The sequence below is a fragment of the Megalobrama amblycephala genome, linkage group LG2 (assembly GCF_018812025.1).
Source record: "Megalobrama amblycephala isolate DHTTF-2021 linkage group LG2, ASM1881202v1, whole genome shotgun sequence".
Lineage (NCBI taxonomy): Eukaryota > Metazoa > Chordata > Actinopteri > Cypriniformes > Xenocyprididae > Megalobrama > Megalobrama amblycephala.
Genome location: NC_063045.1, coordinates 25,360,145 through 25,380,430, shown reverse-complemented (window position 1 = coordinate 25,380,430; position 20,286 = coordinate 25,360,145). Strand labels below are relative to the sequence as shown.

General features: G+C 35.3%; 2 protein-coding genes across 9 annotated transcripts; both read left to right on the top strand.

The window, feature by feature from the left end:
- The first annotated feature begins 392 nt into the window (after positions 1-392).
- LOC125253859 (ICOS ligand-like) lies at positions 393-9,125 on the top strand. 3 transcript variants are annotated; one of them, XR_007181557.1, is made up of 5 exons: positions 393-407; positions 2,965-3,235; positions 3,351-3,561; positions 6,763-6,803; positions 6,886-6,983. XR_007181557.1 is itself a non-coding variant. In XM_048168073.1 (4 exons), exons 1-4 carry the CDS (start codon positions 5,755-5,757, stop codon positions 7,638-7,640), a joined length of 624 nt encoding a protein of 207 aa, XP_048024030.1. In that variant the 5' UTR covers positions 4,931-5,754; the 3' UTR covers positions 7,641-9,125. The 3 variants fall into 3 exon arrangements, 2 of the variants coding, with proteins under 2 accessions (XP_048024030.1, XP_048024040.1); XM_048168073.1 differs by lacking the exons at positions 393-407; positions 2,965-3,235; positions 3,351-3,561 and adding exons at positions 4,931-5,765; positions 7,414-9,125 and having other exon boundaries at positions 6,871-7,215; XM_048168083.1 differs by lacking the exons at positions 393-407; positions 2,965-3,235; positions 3,351-3,561 and adding exons at positions 4,949-5,765; positions 7,414-9,125 and having other exon boundaries at positions 6,886-7,215.
- A 4,506-nt stretch (positions 9,126-13,631) lies between these two features.
- LOC125253839 (ICOS ligand-like) lies at positions 13,632-16,769 on the top strand. 6 transcript variants are annotated; one of them, XR_007181554.1, is made up of 6 exons: positions 13,920-14,070; positions 14,174-14,277; positions 14,373-14,513; positions 15,974-16,011; positions 16,106-16,432; positions 16,592-16,769. XR_007181554.1 is itself a non-coding variant. In XM_048168041.1 (5 exons), exons 3-5 carry the CDS (start codon positions 16,002-16,004, stop codon positions 16,753-16,755), a joined length of 501 nt encoding a protein of 166 aa, XP_048023998.1. In that variant the 5' UTR covers positions 13,632-13,912; positions 14,174-14,513; positions 15,974-16,001; the 3' UTR covers positions 16,756-16,769. The 6 variants fall into 6 exon arrangements, 4 of the variants coding, with proteins under 4 accessions (XP_048023998.1, XP_048023981.1, XP_048023990.1 ...); XR_007181556.1 differs by having other exon boundaries at positions 14,370-14,513; XM_048168041.1 differs by lacking the exon at positions 13,920-14,070 and adding an exon at positions 13,632-13,912 and having other exon boundaries at positions 14,174-14,513.
- Positions 16,770-20,286: the final 3,517 nt, after the last annotated feature.

Below are 20,286 nucleotides of genomic sequence, written 5' to 3'. Positions count from 1 at the left end.
ACATAGCGTGGTATAGAGTAAACAAAATATAAAATGGATAGAATAAACAACAAACACGCAAGACAGATACATGTAACAAAAATATTCTGAGGAAGCATTACAACTGGGAGTACAGGATTTGGAAAGTGTATGGAAAGGAAACTTATTATGACTAGTATTGGGTAAACAAGTAGGTTTTAAGTTGTGATTTGAATTCAGAGTGAGGTTATTGTCCTTATAGTGCCAGTCGTAGTGAGTCCCATAGCTTATGAGTCATGACAGAAAACGACCAGCTGTTCATTGAAGATAGACGAAATATAGGTACAGTAAGAAGGGCACACCCTGAAGATCAAAGTGATCAAGAAGGAATGTAAGAAGAAAGTAAATCAGAGAGATAGCAAGGAGCAAGGCCATCGAGTGATTTAAAGGTAAGCAGAAGAATTTAGTAAATAATGTAAGATGACCTAGTGGAGGTTAAAAAAGACAGGGGTGATATGAGCAGATAGTTTAATATGGGTTAATATTCTTGCAGCAGAATTTTGAATGTACTGTAAGTGAGAAATAGAGTGTACTGTAATCCAGCAAAAAAGAGCATCACAGTAGTCGAGGCTCAATGTAATAAAAGCATGCACTGGTAATTCAGCATCTTTTGGGCTGAAAGTTGGACTAAAAAGTTGGACTATACTGTGAATGCAACTTTGGAAAGTTTACTAATGTAAAAATCCAGGGTCAGAGAAGGATCAAGAGTAATGACATTTCTGATGGTGGCAGATGGAAAAATTGTTGTAGCATCTCTGTGGAAATATGAGATTTAACTGGTGTGCATTTGGATAAAAATCTCATCATCATATCCATCCCTGTTCATGTAGATCATGCAACGTCAACTGGCGGCCCGCGGGCCAAATCCGGCCCGCCAGAGATTTCCATCCGGCCCCCAGAATAATACTGAATTCAGGAATAGCCTTGTAAGAGGAAAAAGTTTAGGGCTGGTCCGAATACCATTTTTTGATGAACATCGACTATTCGAAGCTTCGGAGAGAGGGGCTGAACATATTTTTCTCTCTAATAAAGGCAGGAATCTGTGTCTGTATATCCGTTTGCATTTTTATTATTTCGAGAACCGTTCATCCAATCGACTTCACAGGGGAGTGCAGTGTCGCATTTGGTGCAATATAGATGGACACGCGAGACGCGACACATTCAGAATTAATAAACTTTTAGTAAACTACAGTTAGAGCAGCGCGAGCGGGAAGCGGCGCACCTCACGCGGGCAGGGCTTATGCTCCGAGAACGGACACTGCACTAGTGATATAAAACGCACACACACAGGTCTGTTAAATTAAGCAATACTTTTAAGGTAGTCTAATAATTTTCTGACTAACAAATTGACACAGAAATTTAAACAAAGAAAAACGAAATTAAGTTAAATTAAAACGAGATTAATTTAGATTGATAATAACGGGTAAAAATGCTAATACATTTTGTCTATTATTCTATTTTCCACAATGTCAAAGCAACAAAACACAAGCTCAGACATGCACAAACTCCGCTGTTCTGCGCTCTAGCCAGAGAACACTCCCGTTGCTGGAACACGCGTCGGTTCTATTTCTAGCATGCACGCGTTTTCTGCATGGCTCGAGCGCGCCTGAGACGCGTGTCTCAGTGTGCAAACTCCAACCTGTTAAATATGGGAGCCGAAATAAAAACGGACACGCCACGCAGCTGAGTCGCTCACGCAGCCAGTGTGTCGCCGGCCTTATTCAAGGGGGAATGAGAACCGTTTTTTATTTTTAATCTAACGAAACAAAAAGCCTTCTGAAAAGTAGCTTGTGCCATAGCCTGCCTTCAGTCAAGAATGACGATAAACGCGTTCTCTCATTGAACATCTTTTATTGTTTCACGTGCTCATTTTTTCACAAATGTCAAAATTTTCCTTGCCTGGGATTTGCGCACAATTGCGTGACAGTGATGGACAGCTTGAAAGCCTCACAAATATGAAGCCTAAAATATCGCTATCGCCCCCTGGTGGCTTGCTGCAGTACAGGTAATATGTAAAAAATAACATAAATTTGGAATTAGAATTAGTATATCAAATAATAACATACAGTATTAGGATACAATTCGAATTTTATTTTATATTACGAGTATCTGGCCCTTACAGAGTCTGCAGTGAAAAATTCTGGCCCTTGGACAAATATAGTTGATGACCCCTGATGTAGATAGTCCTACAGTTAAAAAAAAGTTATTTTGAATAGTATCTGAGGTATCCATTGGGTTTATATGGGGAAAAAAATAACAATTGCAGCCTCTTGAGGGCAGCAGAGAAAACATATTACATAGATGTGTGTTGCGTCTGCTCATGTGAAGTGAATGTTAAGTTTGAGTTTCCACATCAAGCACCACTCCTTACTAGTGAATGACATCTGGTCAAACCTGTGCTTATCTCGATGAAAAATCAAACCAAATGAATCAAACCGATGTATTTCAGAAACGGCACACTGAAAAAACAGACATCGAAATAATTTTGTCCATATAATAATAATAATAATAAAAAAAAACATACAAAACAATATTCTATAATTCAAACAATACAAAATGCTAATACATACAATATAGAAAATACATCAAAAAGAAGAGAAACGTAAACCTGGCAGCCATAAGAGGAAACATCAACAATGAATAATATTTAAATAACAAAACAAATCACTGTGCACATTTTTGCCTTTTCTGTCTCATTGTTATTATTTTATCTGTAAAACCTTTTTACCATGCCAATAAAGCCACTTGAATCTTGAATCTATTAACATTAAAATAATGCAAAATAATAAAGCAAAACAAATGCATGTGTGCCAATGAATTCAAAAAGGTAAACTGAATTAAAACAAGCAGCACACAACCAGACCTACATTCTGATACTGTATGTTTATAAACAAAGTTTAAAGGCAAATTCATGACAAGGCTGTGTTTGCTTTCTCTCTCTTTTAGTGTCTCTGTCAGAATGAGGATGCAGTTTAAACAAAACCACAAAACACTCTGCACTTGCCCACTCACCTGCTCATCTAGTCTGGCTAGAAAAACTATTCTGACTAGAGAAACTAGAAGTTTCTCCTCCCATCAGGGAATCACCCTTGAATCTCTTCACAGCACAGCACATTCTGTCAGAACGAAAACAAGAGAGAGGAACTATGAGGCAGACCTGAGCTCGGATATGAAAAGAAAAAGAAAAAACAAACAAATAAACAACAACAAAAAACAGGTAATTTCTTGTTGTAGAAGATTCATTTGTTAATTAATTTTTGAAAACCATTTTTAAAAGCCAGACTGTATTTTCCTGTTGTTTGTCATTCTTTCTCTTTCTTTTTTCTCTGTAGGTCAGAATGAGGGTTATTTGAAATTCTGCGTTCTTGTCCTGCTCTTGCAGTGACAGTAAACTAAAGTCAAGATGTGACGGAGTATTAAGACTCGATGACAGCAGGAATATATCAGACGTCATTCAGAGAAATGATTCACTTGAGGATCAGGATCCGGAACACAATGTTTTCCAAGAGAAGTTTAAGAAAGAAGCTTCATTCTCATATTCATGTAAGTCTGAGCACATTTACTAATTTGAAAAGATCATCTATTATTATTATTATTATTATTATTATTATTATTATTATTAGGGATGTCCCGATCACGTTTTTTTGCCCTCGAGTCCGAGTCTGAGTCATTTGATTTTGAGTATCTACCGATACCGAGTCCCGATCCGATACTGCTATAATACATAAAAAAGAATAAAGAAGAGCGAAAAAACAGATCCATGATCCAGGAACAGTGCTTTTCAGGTTTTTCAGGTATCTAACAATCGTTTTCACGTACAGAAAATGGATAAACTAATCAAATATAAAATATCACTGCATATTATCTTTACTGTATAAAATAAATAAAGATTAATCATTATTGAAGTTACAAAAACTATTCAGTCAAGAGCAGTGAGTGATTTCTTTGTTATTTGTTGTTTGATTTAACATTAAAAACAGGCAGCAGGAATAGTTTTTTTCCCTATAAGACATGCACGATCCAGTAGGCCTACATATACTGTTACACATGTGCCTTTCTTTCTCGACTAATATACGTTCACTTAAGACATAACCGACTATGTTTGCTAGGATACTCGCTAAGACGGGCATGTTGACATAATTTTTGTATGAATTTGTCCGCTGAAGCGCAAGACTTGAAAGAGAACTCAGTATTTGCGCGCTGACTGAAATAAGCGTGTGCGCGCTTCGGATGAGCGCACACAAATCTTCTCACAGCGCGCGAGCTCTCTTTCGCGTCTTGTTCTTGAAGGTTTAAATCAGCAAGGCTTACATGGGTTAGTTTAAACACAGATAGCAGCGTGTGCTGTTCAGGTCTCACCTGCGCTCGCGCTATCAACGGCGATGACGGCGTACATGACTGGACATTAGAGCAGACGGCACTCGCAGTTAACAGTTTACAAAGAGTAACTGTTTTGTCCACGCTTTCTGATTATTGTTGTTGTAACGTTTTGCGCATCCATCGACTGGAACATACATTATCTGAACTCTGTCTGTCTGTTTCCCACGTTGCTATTTTAAACAAACCATATTAACCAATAGATGCGTCCTCATTCGAGATGGACCACGGTGCAAGTGCGTACCGAACCGTAAGTGGAGAACCGTACGGTTCGATTTTTTACAGAGAACCGTTGCACCCCAATACATATATATCCGAGTCCTGATCGGGAGGTAACGTCCGATTCCGATCGAGTCTGAAACCACGTGATCGGGCCCGATTTCCGATCGCGTGATCGGATCTGGACATCCCTATTATTATTATTATTATATATCAAACGTAAGTATTTTTCAGTGAAACTACTGTAGCACAATATTTTGTATACTGAATATGTCAAAACAGTTAAAACATGTCAACTGGTTAAAGGTACTAAGTTACCTTACTGTATATGACTGCAAATGTTTTTTCAACATCATATTATATGTAATTTTACTGTAAAATACTGTAAAAATGTATGGTTTGGACAAATAAAAAATATGAATAAGGTTATCTGATAATTTAGGCTGTTTAGGCAAAACAGTAAAAAGAACATTCCAGAATTCATTACACATCAGATCACATGATTACATTTTTTATAAATAATACTAATTTTTGTTGTCAGTAATGTTGCTACAAATAATAGTGTATTTTGTGTGACATTTTATGTAATTTAGTTCATGTTTATTGCATTATTTAGCCCTGGTATTTTGTCTTTGTGTTTGACCCTACACCGTACGCTACTAATCATGTTTTATGAAAAGGCTTCTCTTGTGCCACCTCTATTATTATGGTGGTTATTGGTACATTTTAAGGTAAAAGCAAATTTTGAAAGTTAAAGTAGCTATATTAACATAACATCACTTAATATAAGGTCAAATAAGCTTTTGTCGTCATTTATTGATTAATTAAAGTGCAGACGTGACAGACAGATGAATTTAGATCAGAACATGTTTTATATTAATAATTGTGAAAATTCAGCAAGAGATCAGCAGTCTTAAATATGCTGAAGTAAATTTGAGAAAGGTTAACGAATAACTGCGCATGTCTGATCAGTTCACGTGATTATTGTTGACGTCACGTGACGTACGTCTGATGTAGAGCGCATGGAACAGAGAAACGGAAGAGTTCCGATACATACAAAAAGTAGTATTTCATCCTAATTTCAAAAACATTTTACACAATATAGTCAAATAAAATATATTTTGATTATATGTGGCAGCCATGAATATCAGGTATGTTTGTTGAATGCAGAATCAAACGCTATATGGACACTTCAGCAAAGAAGGCCTGATGTAGTTTGATGTTTATGGTGGGCCTGCTGTGTTTTGGTTGATAAATGCTTTATTTAAACTAGACTTAAAAGGAAAGTCTTTCAAGTGTTGTTAAAACATTAAACACAAATTGGTTAATTAATGATTATAAAGTTTATATGCATGGTTTATCTGCTATAACTATTATTTTGATTAAGTGGTTAGCATATTAGCACCATTTTGCCCCCAGGTAAAAAAAAAAAAAAATACTATAGTAATTTACTATAGTTTACTATAGTGTTTTTGAACCATACTATAGTAAATTGTAGTATACTGTATATATTATAGTATTTACAACACTTTTTAATGAATGCTACAGCATACTGTAATATTAATTATAGTGAACTGATCAACTGTTATAAATACTTTAGTATACTTTAGTTTTTACTACAGTAAACTGTAGTGTATTGTAGTATAATATACCGTATAGATTAAATAAAACTTAGTACAGTATTGAGTAACATAATTTGTTTATATTACTATAGTTGTTATATTACCACAGCAACTATAGGATTACCACAACAAATTAATTCAAGTACTTTACTGTATGGTTCAAAAACTCTATAGTATTTACTATAAATTAACATAATATTTTTTCACCTGGGCTGGTAAGTTAGTTTTAGTTTATAGTAATTTGATTTGTAGTGAATTCAAGGTTTTACCAATAGGGTAAGATGGCTAAAGAAGCTACCTTAAGAACATTTACTGCCAGTTTCTAATATATTTAGAGATGAATTTAGTGACATCTGTGATCAGTAAGAAAACCAAGTATGGGAGGACACCCTGTCCTATCTTACCCTTTTACCTGTATTAAGTGTGTTATGTGGGAATCAAACTCATGACTTTAGTGTTGTTTGTACCGTGCTATTCAAGTTGAACCAAACGAAGTTAAATGAACTTGTTTTCTCTGTCTCTGCAGTTGTGGCTTCATCTGTGTGTTTGCAGTGCTGATAAATAAAGGTGAGCACCTGAACAAGCTACATTTGAAAGATAAATTAATGCCTGACTGTTAAAGTTACAGTTAAAGTTTCTCTTGTTTCAGTGTTTCTGCAGGACACCGTAGTAGAGGCTGTTATTGGCGGTTCTGTTGTCCTTCCATGTTCTTCCACTGAACAATATCATAACCTTCAAGATATTCATGTGTTTTGGAGACACAATAGCAGCAAGATTGTGCATGATATAATTCCCAGCAGTCATTCACAAGAGAAACAGGATTCAGAGTATAGAAACAGAACCGAATCATTTCCAGAGGAGTATGAGAGAGGAAACTTTTCCATCAAACTCCACAATCTCATTTATGCTGATACAGGAGACTACAGCTGCCTCATCTCACACTCATCTGAACAACCTGCTGTACAGCTGATCATTAAGGGTGTGTGAAAGTAGAAGATTAGTGCATGAAGTTTTAATTTTACTACAGTTGTTTGCTTTAAAATCTAAATGCTGCAAGAAATTGACCCCGAGTTCACTAGTGATGTTTCCGTCTGAATGCTGCTGTTTATTAAGTATAGACGGGTCTTTTGTCTGTCACAGTGAGGTAAAATTATCTGTTATACTTTTTTTGTTGCAGAATCAACAGCAGAAACTGGACAAGAAGACCAAAGAATAACAAAATCAAGCAGTGTGTGGATATCATCGCCTTTGCTTTGGAGTGGCATTGTACTCGGTATAGTTATAGTTATAGTTATAGGTTTAATTTTAGTTTACTTGAGAAAAAAGTCCTCAAGCAATCTTAGTGCTGGCGGACACAGCATGAGATCAGATGCTCATGAGGTTGAAAACATTATGAATCAGTAAGAGCTGATAATAATAAAGCTGATAAGAGAAAGTTGTTACATGGCACAACTGTATAGCTTGGTGTACCGGCAACAATTGCATGAAATTTTGCGCTAAACACTGAGTCAGACGAGGATGTCAGTGCTTAATTTTTAAACAACTTAAACAACTTTGGATGGAAAAAGTAAGAAATAATGAGAAGAGTGTGCAAATTATTTGGTTGAAGAACAGGGAACAGAATGGAAACTGTTACTGTATTTCCTGCTGATCACATTAAGCCTATAACAGTTATATTTTACAGCCGTTAGGATGGATTTCATGGGAAATCATTAGTCTGCGCATGTTTTGTGTCATATCTGTAAATATAGGAAAGGTCAAGCTCTACATCTACATACAGTGGAAGTTTTTTAAAGCTACAAAAACGGAAATCAACATTATCCATAATGAAACGCAAATTAACCATCAAATAGCATCATATTTGCTGTGCATTGAAAAGGGCTACATTTCTCAAAAGCATCGTGAGCTAAGTTTATTGTCGAGACAAGGTTCTCAAAACAATGTTTATGTTGTAACATTGCCAAGTCAAAACAACAGCAGAATATAAATTATCTGCTCGCAAGTCATTTTTTAAATATCTGTTTTTTATTATTTATTTATTTATGGGGGAGGGGGTGTTGTTAGTGACATTTGCACTGATAAGATGCTCACCTGTAACCATGGGCTCAGTATGTAGGCCCATTTCTTGCACATAAGATCATAAAACATGAGATTAAAAATTTGAAATTCTAACGTAAAATGTCAATTATGGAATAAAAAGTCATTATTATGAGAAGAAAATCAAAATTATGACTTTAAAAAATTTAAATGACACAAAATGTCAAAATTGACAAAGTCCTAGCTGTAAGTGATGCACGTCAAACCATCAGATTCATGTGTGCAGAATAACAGAGCGACTCGCAGCTCATGTAATTACCAAACCTAATGTTCCTCCGCAAGTAGTTTTATGCTGCAACTGCTAAAGGACCAAGTTACATATTCTGGCTTTAATAACTATTTTTATATTTTGTACCCTTTATGATTATCACTTTTAAGTCAAGTGCTTTAAATTAATAGTGTGTATAAAGTGTTCTGTAAATAACCTTGCCTTGTCTTTCCACATTGTAAGTTTAAAAGTTAAATTTAGGTTTTATAGTTTTTACAGTTTTATGATGCAAAAGACGCTGTTTTGTACTGTTAAATTCTTGCCTTATTCACTGCATTCTTATTGTATAACATAATGAGATCTTGAAATAGGCTAAAGTTAAGACAACATGAGTCAATATGTTGCTGCCTTAAAAATCCTGTACTAGTAAACATTCATATTGAAAATGTTGTATTTGTAGGAACTGTTAATTATGTTTAAAATATATTTCAAAATTCTCAGGTATAAACAGAAAACAAGGCTCATTGTTTCATTGTATTTGCATGATCATTATATTCAAGACCCAATAAATTGTATTGATGAAATGCATCTGTCAAAGTTGTATATTACAAACATATTACTAATCTTACACTTTTTACTAAAACCAAATGTTTTACATATATTCATTTGGCTGATGCTTTTATCCAAAGTGTGAAAGCAAGTGTGGCTTCTGGTTTAAAAACCAGAAAACAAAAAATTGTAGTAAATTGTGTGCACATTTGGAAAAAACTCAGTGTCTGAACACCACTATCTCCTGATCATCATATCCTTCCCCTTCCTCTACATGTTTGGTGTGTTTTGAGGCAGTGCACTGGGGCTCTTTGAGGGACCAGTGAGGGTTTTAATGTCCTCTAAGGGCCCCAGCCGTATCTCAGCACCAGAACATCACAATAAACACATGGGATTGGGCTTTTTCATGTTTGTATGACAAACATCCTGGTGCTCAGAGTTTCCACATCAAGCACAACTCCTTAAAAGTAAATGAAACGCATCAGATAATGGCATCAGGTCACAAAACAAACTATTCAAGAAAAATCAAACTGAATGCCTCTGTGTATTTCAGAAACAGTATGATGACAATAGGCATCAAAAGCATTTTATCTATGTACTGCAAAAACACGATACAAAATGCTGTAATACATACAATACAGAAGAATATGTCAGAAAGAAGAGAAATGCAAATCTGACTGTCAGGTTTGTGAGGTCCTGTCATAAGAGTATGAAGTGCAACAGGACAATAACATCAACCCTGAATACAATTTAATAACAAAACAAATAATTCTGTACTTTTTTGCCTTTTCATTGTTATATTTTATCATTCTTTTTTAAAAAATTGTGTAAATAATATGTCTCTTTCAGTTTCTCTGTAGGTCAGAATGAGGATATAACAAGATAATAAACAAAACCATAATGTGACCATGCAAATGTTACATACTGCACCCGCCCACTCGCCCGCACATCTAATCTGACAACAATCCTATCTCAGTCTCTCTGAATCTCTCCTCCAATCATAAAATACAGTCTCTTACTGCCAGGATGAAAACAAGAGAGAGGAATGAGGAAGATTTTGAGCCCATTTGAAAGGCAAATTCATGAAAAGTCCAGGCTGTATTTCCCTGTTGTTTTCAGTTCTCTCTCTTTCATTTTTCTCTGTAGGTTACAATAAGGATATTGTAACTCTGTAGGTTACAACATCCTAGTTGTAACCTACAGATGTTGAAAGCTCTGCAATCGTGTTCTTCCCTTACAGTGATGATAAACACAAGTCAAGACATAACATTGTATTAAATGCACAGTGACAGCGGGAATATATAAGACATTATTCGAAAAATGTTTTAAGTGTAAACGGTTGTAAAAGTGTAAAAGCAAAGGCTGCTAAGATGTCCAAAATATCCTCAATAATATAGTTAAACTTGTAAAACACCAACTAGTGAGCTGGATCTCACAAGTTAAAAAAGGATTAGAAATGTGTGAGATTATGTTTCTATAAATCTAGTGTTTTGCACAGGTTTCTTTGAGGGTTTTATTCAGGCAGGGATGTCCAGCTTATCAAGGACTTCAGGACTTCCACCCAGGGGAGTTGAGCTATACTCTACAGGAAAGTGGCCTCCAGGAACAGGATTCACACCTGTAAGCATATAGGGATTGGGTTAGGTAATAGAAAATATCATTAAACTAATGTGTGTGTGTGTGTGTGTGTGTGTTAGAATGTTTGCTGCACCCCTGGTTTTATCCTCCATTAACAAATAAACATAAACTCTTAATTTCCAACATAAAATAAGCTGTCAGATCACAATTATCCACTGACAAAACATGAGATCATTTAACAACAAGAACATCTTATCCCGTTTATGCAGGAATCAGACTTTAACTTTGCCATTATTATTAGTGTCATGATCTTCTGTTTGAGTTGCAGTTTCTTTTACTTTTTTCTGTTTTTGCAGATGCTGCTTCATTTGTGTGTTTAAAGTGCTGATAAACAAAGGTGAGCATCTGAACAACACATTTAAAAGTTAAAATCATGCTACACAAATAAATGCCAGACTGCCAGCTTGGACTTACAGTTTCAGTGTCTCTGCAGGTCACAGTAGAAGCTGTTATTGGTGGTTCAGTTGTCCTGCCTTGTTCTTCCACTGAACATGATCATAAACTCCAAGACACTGATGTGCATTGGAGAGACAATAATGACAAAATTGTATAATTGAGGGTAAAGATTCTCTAGCAGAACAGAACCCAAAGTACAAGAACAGAGCTGAAACTTTCCCTGATGAGTATCTGAGCACAACAATCTTGATCACACTGATGCAGGAAAATATATCTGCTACATCACAACCCCATCTTATTCAGAAGACTGTACTGCTGATCATCAATAGTGTGTAAAACTGGTTGATTAATATATGATTACTTTAATTTCTTTGTCTCAACTGAAGAACAAACAACAGTGCCATAAAAGACAAACAGGTCACTTTTTTACTTTAAGTTTTTCTGATTATTATTATTTTTACTTTTATCTTTATTGTTAGATCTTGCATTGCTTCTTGCTGGTGCAAAATACACTGTACTTGTGCTGTTATAGTCTTGCCAAATGCACTGCATTGTTTTTATCGTGTAACACAATAAGATCTTGAAACACTGAATAAGGAACATGTTTTTGCTGTATCTAAAGGAAATTACTCAAAATGTTGCTGTCTTTACCACAAGTGTTCTTTCTCATGTTGTGTCTTTGTAAAAAGATAAAAATGTGCTTAAATCATTGTGGTCAGTTCAGATCTGCTACACAGCTCTGAACACTAATGCTGGAAAAGCATTTTATATTTAGAATTTTATTTCTTAAGATTAAAACTGCACATTGTTTAGAAAAACATTGATGCATTAATTCTTGAATGCATATCAAATTATTATTTTGTTCCAACTCCCATTATGACTTTTCTTCATATCTCACATCACTGATAGCAGGCTACTTCTTCCTTGTGTGCTGACTATTGCAGTATTTTGGCACATATGTTGTCACGCACAAGGATAACTGCTTAATCAGAAGAGGAACAGAGCTTAAACAAATTATCAGAATGTCCTAGAGACATGGTGTTGGGCTCTTAGAGCTGAGACTCTTGATGGCTCTTGGAGGCCCCGGCCGTGTCTCAGCACCATAAACCTGTGGAGAAATGGGACCGGACTCTTCTTACTTGTGGCAGTATTTATAACACCAGTATCCTGATGCCACAGCAACACTATTCTTGTTTAAAACATCAAACAATGGCATCAGGTGATACGCCTTTGCAAACTAAATGAGACACATATGTATTTAGGAACCAGACTGAGCACTATGAGAACTGGCTTCATTGTTCATTTGTTTCAAATACTATACAGTGCTGTAATGCATACAGTACAAATGCTCTGCTTTTGCACGCAAAGTTTTCTTAGACAAAAAATGTGTAAAATTGAAGTCAAACGTTACTACAAAAATGTTGCTGGAATTAATGTTTGTAAATGTTGATATTCCTACTAGTGGACTGATGCAAAATATATAAACAACTGTCTTAAAACAATTTTATCTGGTACTAACATGCATTAAACTTATGCACAGTACTGTATGTTTACATGAACTGAGTATATCAGATGCCAAGATTGATTCATTTGCTAATAACATTTTTAATAATATCTTAAATGTGGGACATTTAAAGTGTTTTGTGTTTTGATAAAGTGTTTAGTGCTGTAAGTGTATCTTGAAAATTTTTCTAGCCTGTCGTTTGTTCACTGTAATTCATTTATGAGCATGTTTTTTTAATTACATTTGTGTGTTTATTATTTAATAAAAAGCTTTTATAACCAGGCCTTTTATTAATTACAAATAATAATAAATAAATAAATAAATAAATAAATAAAATACATGGACAAATACAAATTATTTTATTAAGGATTTTAACTAGACATTGTTCTGAGCTGGAGACATGGTGTCAGCAAGACTGTGTGTGATATAATTCCCAGCAGACAGAGAAACAGGATTCAGGTTATGTGAACAGAAAAGAAAATTTCCCTGGTTATTATCTGTGAGGAAACTTCTCTCTCAAACTCATCGATACTCTGCTGAAGGAAAATAAATCTGCTACATCACAAACTCATCTGAACTTCAGCAGAACTGATCATCAGCAGTGTATGAAATTGTGTAATTATTGTATTAACTTTTTAATCCAAACAGTTGTATGCTGTAAAATTACAGACATACATGTTATCTTTAAATCTACTTCAGTATTCTCAGGTATATTCAGAGGAGGCAAGGAGCCTTGTGTTTCAGTGTATGTGGACAATCTCTTTTTCATCTGTTTATGTGGATGTTATATATTAAAAAACACCACAAGAATTCTCAGTGTTAGATTCATCAGCTGGAGTGCCCTTGAAAGCCATTAGGGGGCACTCCACCCCAGACTATCCTCACTCTCTCACTACATACACTACATTCCCCATAATCCATTGCCTGGACTTATCACTGATTGTCTTCATCAGTCTCACCCTATTTAAAGCCTGGTTTCTCACTCATTCTCTTACTTCACTTGTACAGACTGTCAGGATGAAAACTGATGAACTAGAAGATTTTTGTGGATTGAGCCCAAATATGAAATAAACAGAAAAAACAAACAAGCAATTTCTTGTAGAAAAAGTCATCTGTTTGTTTATCCATTTTTGAAAACCATTTGAAAGGCAAATGGCAAAAAAAAAAAAAAAAAAAAAAAAAAAAAAATCCCTGTATTTTTCAGTTTTCTTTCCTTTTCTCTCTAGGTCATGAATGAGGATGTTGTTGGAACTTCTGCTTTCCTGTTCTTCTCTTTCAGCCTCAGTAAGCTGACATGACAATGTACTAAGACACTGACCGCAGGAATATATCAGACATCATTCAGATAAGTTATTTACTCGAGGATCATGATCCAAAATACAATGTCTTCCTAGAGGAGTGTTACAATAGGACCAGCCAGGAGACAGAAGATAGGTTAACAGGTAGTTTATTGAACACAAGCAGAGTATTAGGATGACAACAGGTGAGTAAACAGATGCAAGTTTGTGACTGATGAATGATGACACAATCCTTTTGTGGTTGCAGAGTGACAATGGAGAATGATTCTTGCTGAATGGAGTAGATGACTTCAGACAACACTTCACACCAGATAGACGACAAGGAAAGGAGCTTGGGTACATGGAGTACAGGTAAGTAGCAAGAGGAGTCCTTGAGGTAAACATTTAGGTCCTTTGATGCAAACAAGACCAGACAATGTGACTGTGTGTGAGTGTGTCTTAAGTAGTGCTGGTGATGAGTGTGCTGATGAGGTGCAGGTGACGGTGATTAGTATTCCGGGGATGGTGTGCGCTGTGATTGGAGGGTGCTGGAGCCTGGCGTGTCTGTGACAAGGAGTTTAAGAAAGAAGCTTCAATCTCATATTCATGTAAGTCTGAGTACATTTACTCATTTCAATTACTGCTGTTCATTTTACTTACAAGATCATACATCTCATCAAACGGAAGGACGAATATAACTAACTACTGAAAAGACCAACTTATTTTTATTGTTATATATCAAACCTGATTATTTTTCAGTGAAATTAGCACAATATTTTGTCTATTTTTTTTTGTCTAGCTTTTGTCATGTCTTTAGATGAATTAAAGTCCAGACATACAGGTGACTGGAGGTACAATGACTAAGATCAGAAACATGTTTGATATTAATAATGGTGAACATTCAGTAAAAGATCAAAAGTCTTGAATATATTGAAGTATATTTAAGAAAGTTTTACTAATATCTGTGCATGTCTGACCAGTTCATGATTACTCCACGTGACTTACGTCCGATGTCTTACGTAGAACGCATGGCAAATGAAAGAGTTACAATAGATTCTGTTGTTTCAAAGTATTTCAACATATTTATGTGCAATATATGTTTAAATAATACATATATAGTGCCACTATGATGATCAGGTATGTTTGATGAATTCTGAATGAAATATCAAATGGACAAATGCATTACTTCTCAGCAATGAAGATCTGATGTAGCTTGTTGCTCGTGTTTGCATTTGGCCGGCTGTGTTTTGGTTGTCAAAACTAATAAAAAATGGAAATCTTAAGCATCATTAATATATTAATTAAACATGAATTATTATAAACCTGATTATCAGGTTTATCTGTTTTATCTGCGTTCTTTATTATTTGGATTTAGTGGTTATCAGTTAGCATTAGCATGCTGTATTTCCATCTTTTGTGTTCTGGTATGTGCAGCAAAGAGGACACTGACAGAGTGCCAACAGATAAGACAGACAAGTTACTTTTGGTATGAAACAAAGTCTCAGCTTTCAAAGTGTGTCATTTTTTTTAAAAAGAAATTCAAACAATTAATACAGTTTTTGTAGCTCTTTAACGTGTCCTGACAGATCAGTTCAGTCTCATTCACATGAACCGATCATGTCTTCCTACTAATATTAAACATGAATTAACATTAGAAGGTATGTTGTTTCAACCGCAGAAAGACATCACTAAACACCAAGTCAAGTTCAAGTCCAGGGACATTAATTTTTTAACTCTCCTATCTGGTTTGTTTGTTGGACAAAATGGCAGATTCCGTATTATGGTTGGTCAGATCGCCTGTCAATCAAAGTCCCGGGGAAGGGTGATAAGCACTTTTTTCTCCATTAAGACAAGCGATGCATACATAATTCCCTGAAAGTTTTGTTTCCTATCTATTCTGCACATATTTTTCATGTGTGGGGCTTTGATGGTTACCTGTGACAGCTGAGATCATTTAACAACAGGGACATCTTATGCCATCTGTGTGGGAATCAAACTTTGACTTTGCCACTATTACTAGTGTCATGATATTTTACTTGAGCTTGAGGATTTTATTTTGTTTCTGCAGTTGCTGTTTCATCTTTGTATTTGTGCTGATGATCAAAGGTGAGCATCTGAACAACACATTTAAAAGTTAAAATCATGCCACATGTATAAATGTCAGATTGTGTCTTTACAATTACATTTTCTGTCATTTCAGTGTCTCTGCAGGTCACAGTAGAAGCTGTTATTGGTGGTTCAGTTGTCCTGCCGTGTTCTTCCACTGAACATGATCATAAACTCCAAGACATTGATGTGCATTGGAGAGACAATAATGACAAAATTGTATATAGTATAATTGAGGGTAAAGATTCTCTAGCAGAACAGAACCCAAAGTACAAGAACAGAGCTGAAACTTTCCCTGATGAGTATCTGAGAGGAAACTTCTCCATCAAACTCAATAATCTCACTTACACTGATGCAAGAAAATACATCTGCTACATCACACAATCATCTGAACAGAAGACTGTACAGCTGCTCATTAACAGTACGTAAAACTGGTTGAATGTATGAGATTTTAATTTAAAATGTTTTTACACAATCTGAATACAAGTGCATTTCTGTCAAGTAGTGATGTTCAAGTTATAGATGGATCTGTTGCTTTTATCGCAGTGCAGTAATTTTTGTCTTTGCGTTTTTGTTGTAGATTCAACAGCAGAAAAAGTAATCAAATCCACTGAACATGAAAACCATGGAAAAGATAAAGGAGCAAACAGTGTAGAGACATCATGGCATGGGATTGTATCACATTGTATCAGCTGTATTATTGTTTATAGTGGTTATAATGTGTTTCTTCATTATTTACTATAAAAAAAGGAATTCAAGCTGCCTCATTCTCTTATGTCAGACTGAAGGAGAAAGAACAGTGACTAAAGGTCTAAAAGTTTCATTATCTTAAACTGCAGTAATCAATGCCTGACACAAATAGATGTTGAATGAATTTGCCTAAATGCTGACTGCCAGACTGCCTCTGAGACTACACTTCCAAATCCTCTTCCCACTGTTCCCTTAAAGGGTTAGTTCACCCACAAATGAAAATTCTGTCATTTATTACTTACCTTCATGCTGTTCCACACCCGTAAGACCTTAGTTAATCTTCAGAACACAAATTAAGATATTTTAGTTGAAATCCGATGGCTCCGTGAGGCCCAGGGGCGGCGCCAGCCGATTTTGCCGGGGCTTCAGCCCTGAATGTTTTGACTCAAGCCCCGAATGTAATGACTGTTATGATATAACTAATATGACAACTTTGGCACATTTGTCAGCTAAACATTCATTCAGTGTTTCCCAATGACCCTGTGCCGCCGCTACAGATCATAAACCGAAAATTTAAAACATACAAAGCCTAAATGGTCTCTAAGTTGTATTTTACAAATTAACTAAAATCGAAACCGAGATATGGCGTTGTGCCTTTATAAAACAGCAAAATACAGTGATTAAGTATATATAGCCTACAGTCTGTGCTGCGCGTTTTAAATAGAAGTGCGCACATTTGCGTACGCGATCAGATGGTGATCTGGTGATCAAAATAAAAGCTCAAGGATTTATCTTTTAAAAAGAAATTAGTACAAAATTGTTGCAATTTCCCTATACTGTTGTGTAAAGTAAGTAAGTAATAAAAACTAATAAAAAATAAACTAAAATAAAATTTGCACACTGTATGGGCTTAAGCTCTTAAGTTTTGAGCTCTCAAAGTGCACCAGATTGATGCATTTAACCTTAAAATGTACAAAATTTTCTCCCGGGGGAGCATGCCCCCGGATCCCCCTAGGTAGGAGGAGGTACACCCAACAAACTGTTACAAATTACAGTGCCAAATAATGTGCATTTTCTGAACAACAATACTACAACAAAAGCTCCTTTTATGTCAGTAAAGCTGTTAACAGAAAATTAAAATGTCATTGGACAAATATAGATTTGGGCTAAGCCCCGGATGTTTACAATGTCTGGCTCCGCCCCTGGTGAGGCCTCCATAGGGAGCAATGACACTTCCTCTAGAAGGGTCCAAGATCCATAAAGGTACTAAAAACATATTTAAATCGGTTCATGTGAGCACAGTGGTTCAATATTAATATTATAAAGCGACGAGAATATTTTTGGTGCACCAAAAAAACAAAATAACGACTTATTTAGTGATGACCGATTTCAAAACACTGCTTCGGGAAGCATCGGAGCATAAATGAATCAGTGTGTAGAATCATGATTCAGATCGCGTGTCAAACTGCCAACGGCTGAAATCACGTGACTTTGGAGCTCCAAACAGCAGATTCGACACACTGATTCATATCCGATGCTCCGATGATTCCTGAAGCAGTGTTTTGAAATCGGCCATCACTAAATAAGTCGTTATTTTGTTTTTTTGGCGCTCCAAAAATATTCTCGTCGCTTTATAATATTAATATTGAACCACTGTACTCACATGAACCGATTTAAATATGTTTTTAGTACCTTTATGGATCTTGAGAGAGGAAGTGTCAATTGCTCCCTACGAAGGCCTCACGGAGCTATCAGATTTCAACTAAAATATCTTAATTTGTGTTCTGAAGATTAACGAAGGTCTTACGGGTGTGGAACGGCATGAGGGTAAGTAATAAATGACAGAATTTTCATTTTTGGGTGAATTAACCCTTTAAAGAGGTGATAGGCTGCTCTTTGAATCAGACATACACTTTAGATATCAGACCTCACTCAGATGCACCCCAGTTCAAGAACTCCTTGATCTAACTATGAGATGGAGGAGTCAAAAGGGTACTGAAATATTTTTTGAGGCTTCGTACCTGCAGATATCTGTGAAAATTAGTTTTAGGTATATCAAAATCTTTGACCATACATTCAAAGGAAATAAAACTATAGCCCTGAAAAATATTTCTTACACATCTGACTCCCTTTCTAAGGTCAATTAAGGATGGTGGGAACAGTGCATTGGACATAATGGGTAGCAAAGAAAGAGCTTGTTTTTTCTTAAAATGTGACCTAAACTGAGCCCATATTTTTAATCGACTGGTCACCAAAGAACTGCTTGTCAGATACTTCCTGTTAAGTGTTTGCGGGGGACAGAGCATTGAAAACAGAGAGACTGGCCTGAAAGATGCCTATTCCATCTCTACCCAAACAGGTTCATTCTCCTGATTTAAATGCTCTGCCCAGTGAATAAATTTAGCAGTATTACAAGACCAATAATAATACATAAAGTTGGACAATGCCAGTAACCCTGTATCTTTCCACATTTATAAAAATGCTTTTCTTTATTTTTGGAATGCTTTTATTTCATATGAACAAAGATATATGTTTGCCTAACTAACTCTTTAAAATCTAAAACGATGAAAGTGGACTTGATTTAAAATAGTTAAATATTTTTAAAAAAAATAGTCACACTTGTGTTGAAATGACTGCCATAGAAATGAATGGGAAATATGAAAAAGAGCAATTGTTAGGGGGAACAATCTACAAATTAGCCAGCAGAAAAAAAGGTGCACAAAAAATATCTAAACCTTGACAAAAAGTAGTCTTTGAGAATGTCTAAATATATATCCAAATCCACAACCTAATAAAAGTAAGTTTTTATGTCTCAAAACAACTATAGAATTTACAAGCCTCTTTATATAGAGTTATATAGGAATCTAGAGGTTACACCATAGCATTAAAAATTGGATTTTAAAAGCCTTGTCTCTATTTTAACATGAAATACAGCCTCAGTTGAAAAAAAGAAGAAGAAAGTTTTTTTTTTAAATCATAATTATTGCATAATTATTAATTAGTAACATAAAATTCTCTCAAAATACAAAAAAAAAAAAAAAAAAAAATAGAACAAAAATATATTACATTGATTTTACTGAAAATAAAACAAACAAAGAGTCACATTTCAGGTGTTCGGTCACTTTTCACCTGAGCAACACTGGAAACTTAACCTTAACTGGAAACACCAGGATTTTCGAAGTCGTCATCTGGTTGGCAGAATTCTACAGGATGTCCGGGATACATGTGTGTTGTGTTCTTTAACCCTAAAACAGGCAATGTGTACCACGAGATTCATACTCTTTAGTGTGTTGTTCTGATCTTGAGTATGCTGGTCACATTATTTGTTTCATGTTTTCTGTGATCAATTAGTCAGTCTGACCTAAATCCAAAATGGGTGCCATTGTTGCAGGAAATTCAGATTTTGTGAAAATTAAATATTTATTAATCTTGTTTTTTTCAGAAAAAAATGCAAAACAACTGCTAATATTAATTGTGAACATTATCTTAAGATGTTGAAAATGAAAATTGAGTTATATGTTGCTCATGCTGTTATTTACCGCATTTTGAAAAGTATGGATCTCCTGAGATATATTGCCTGTTTAG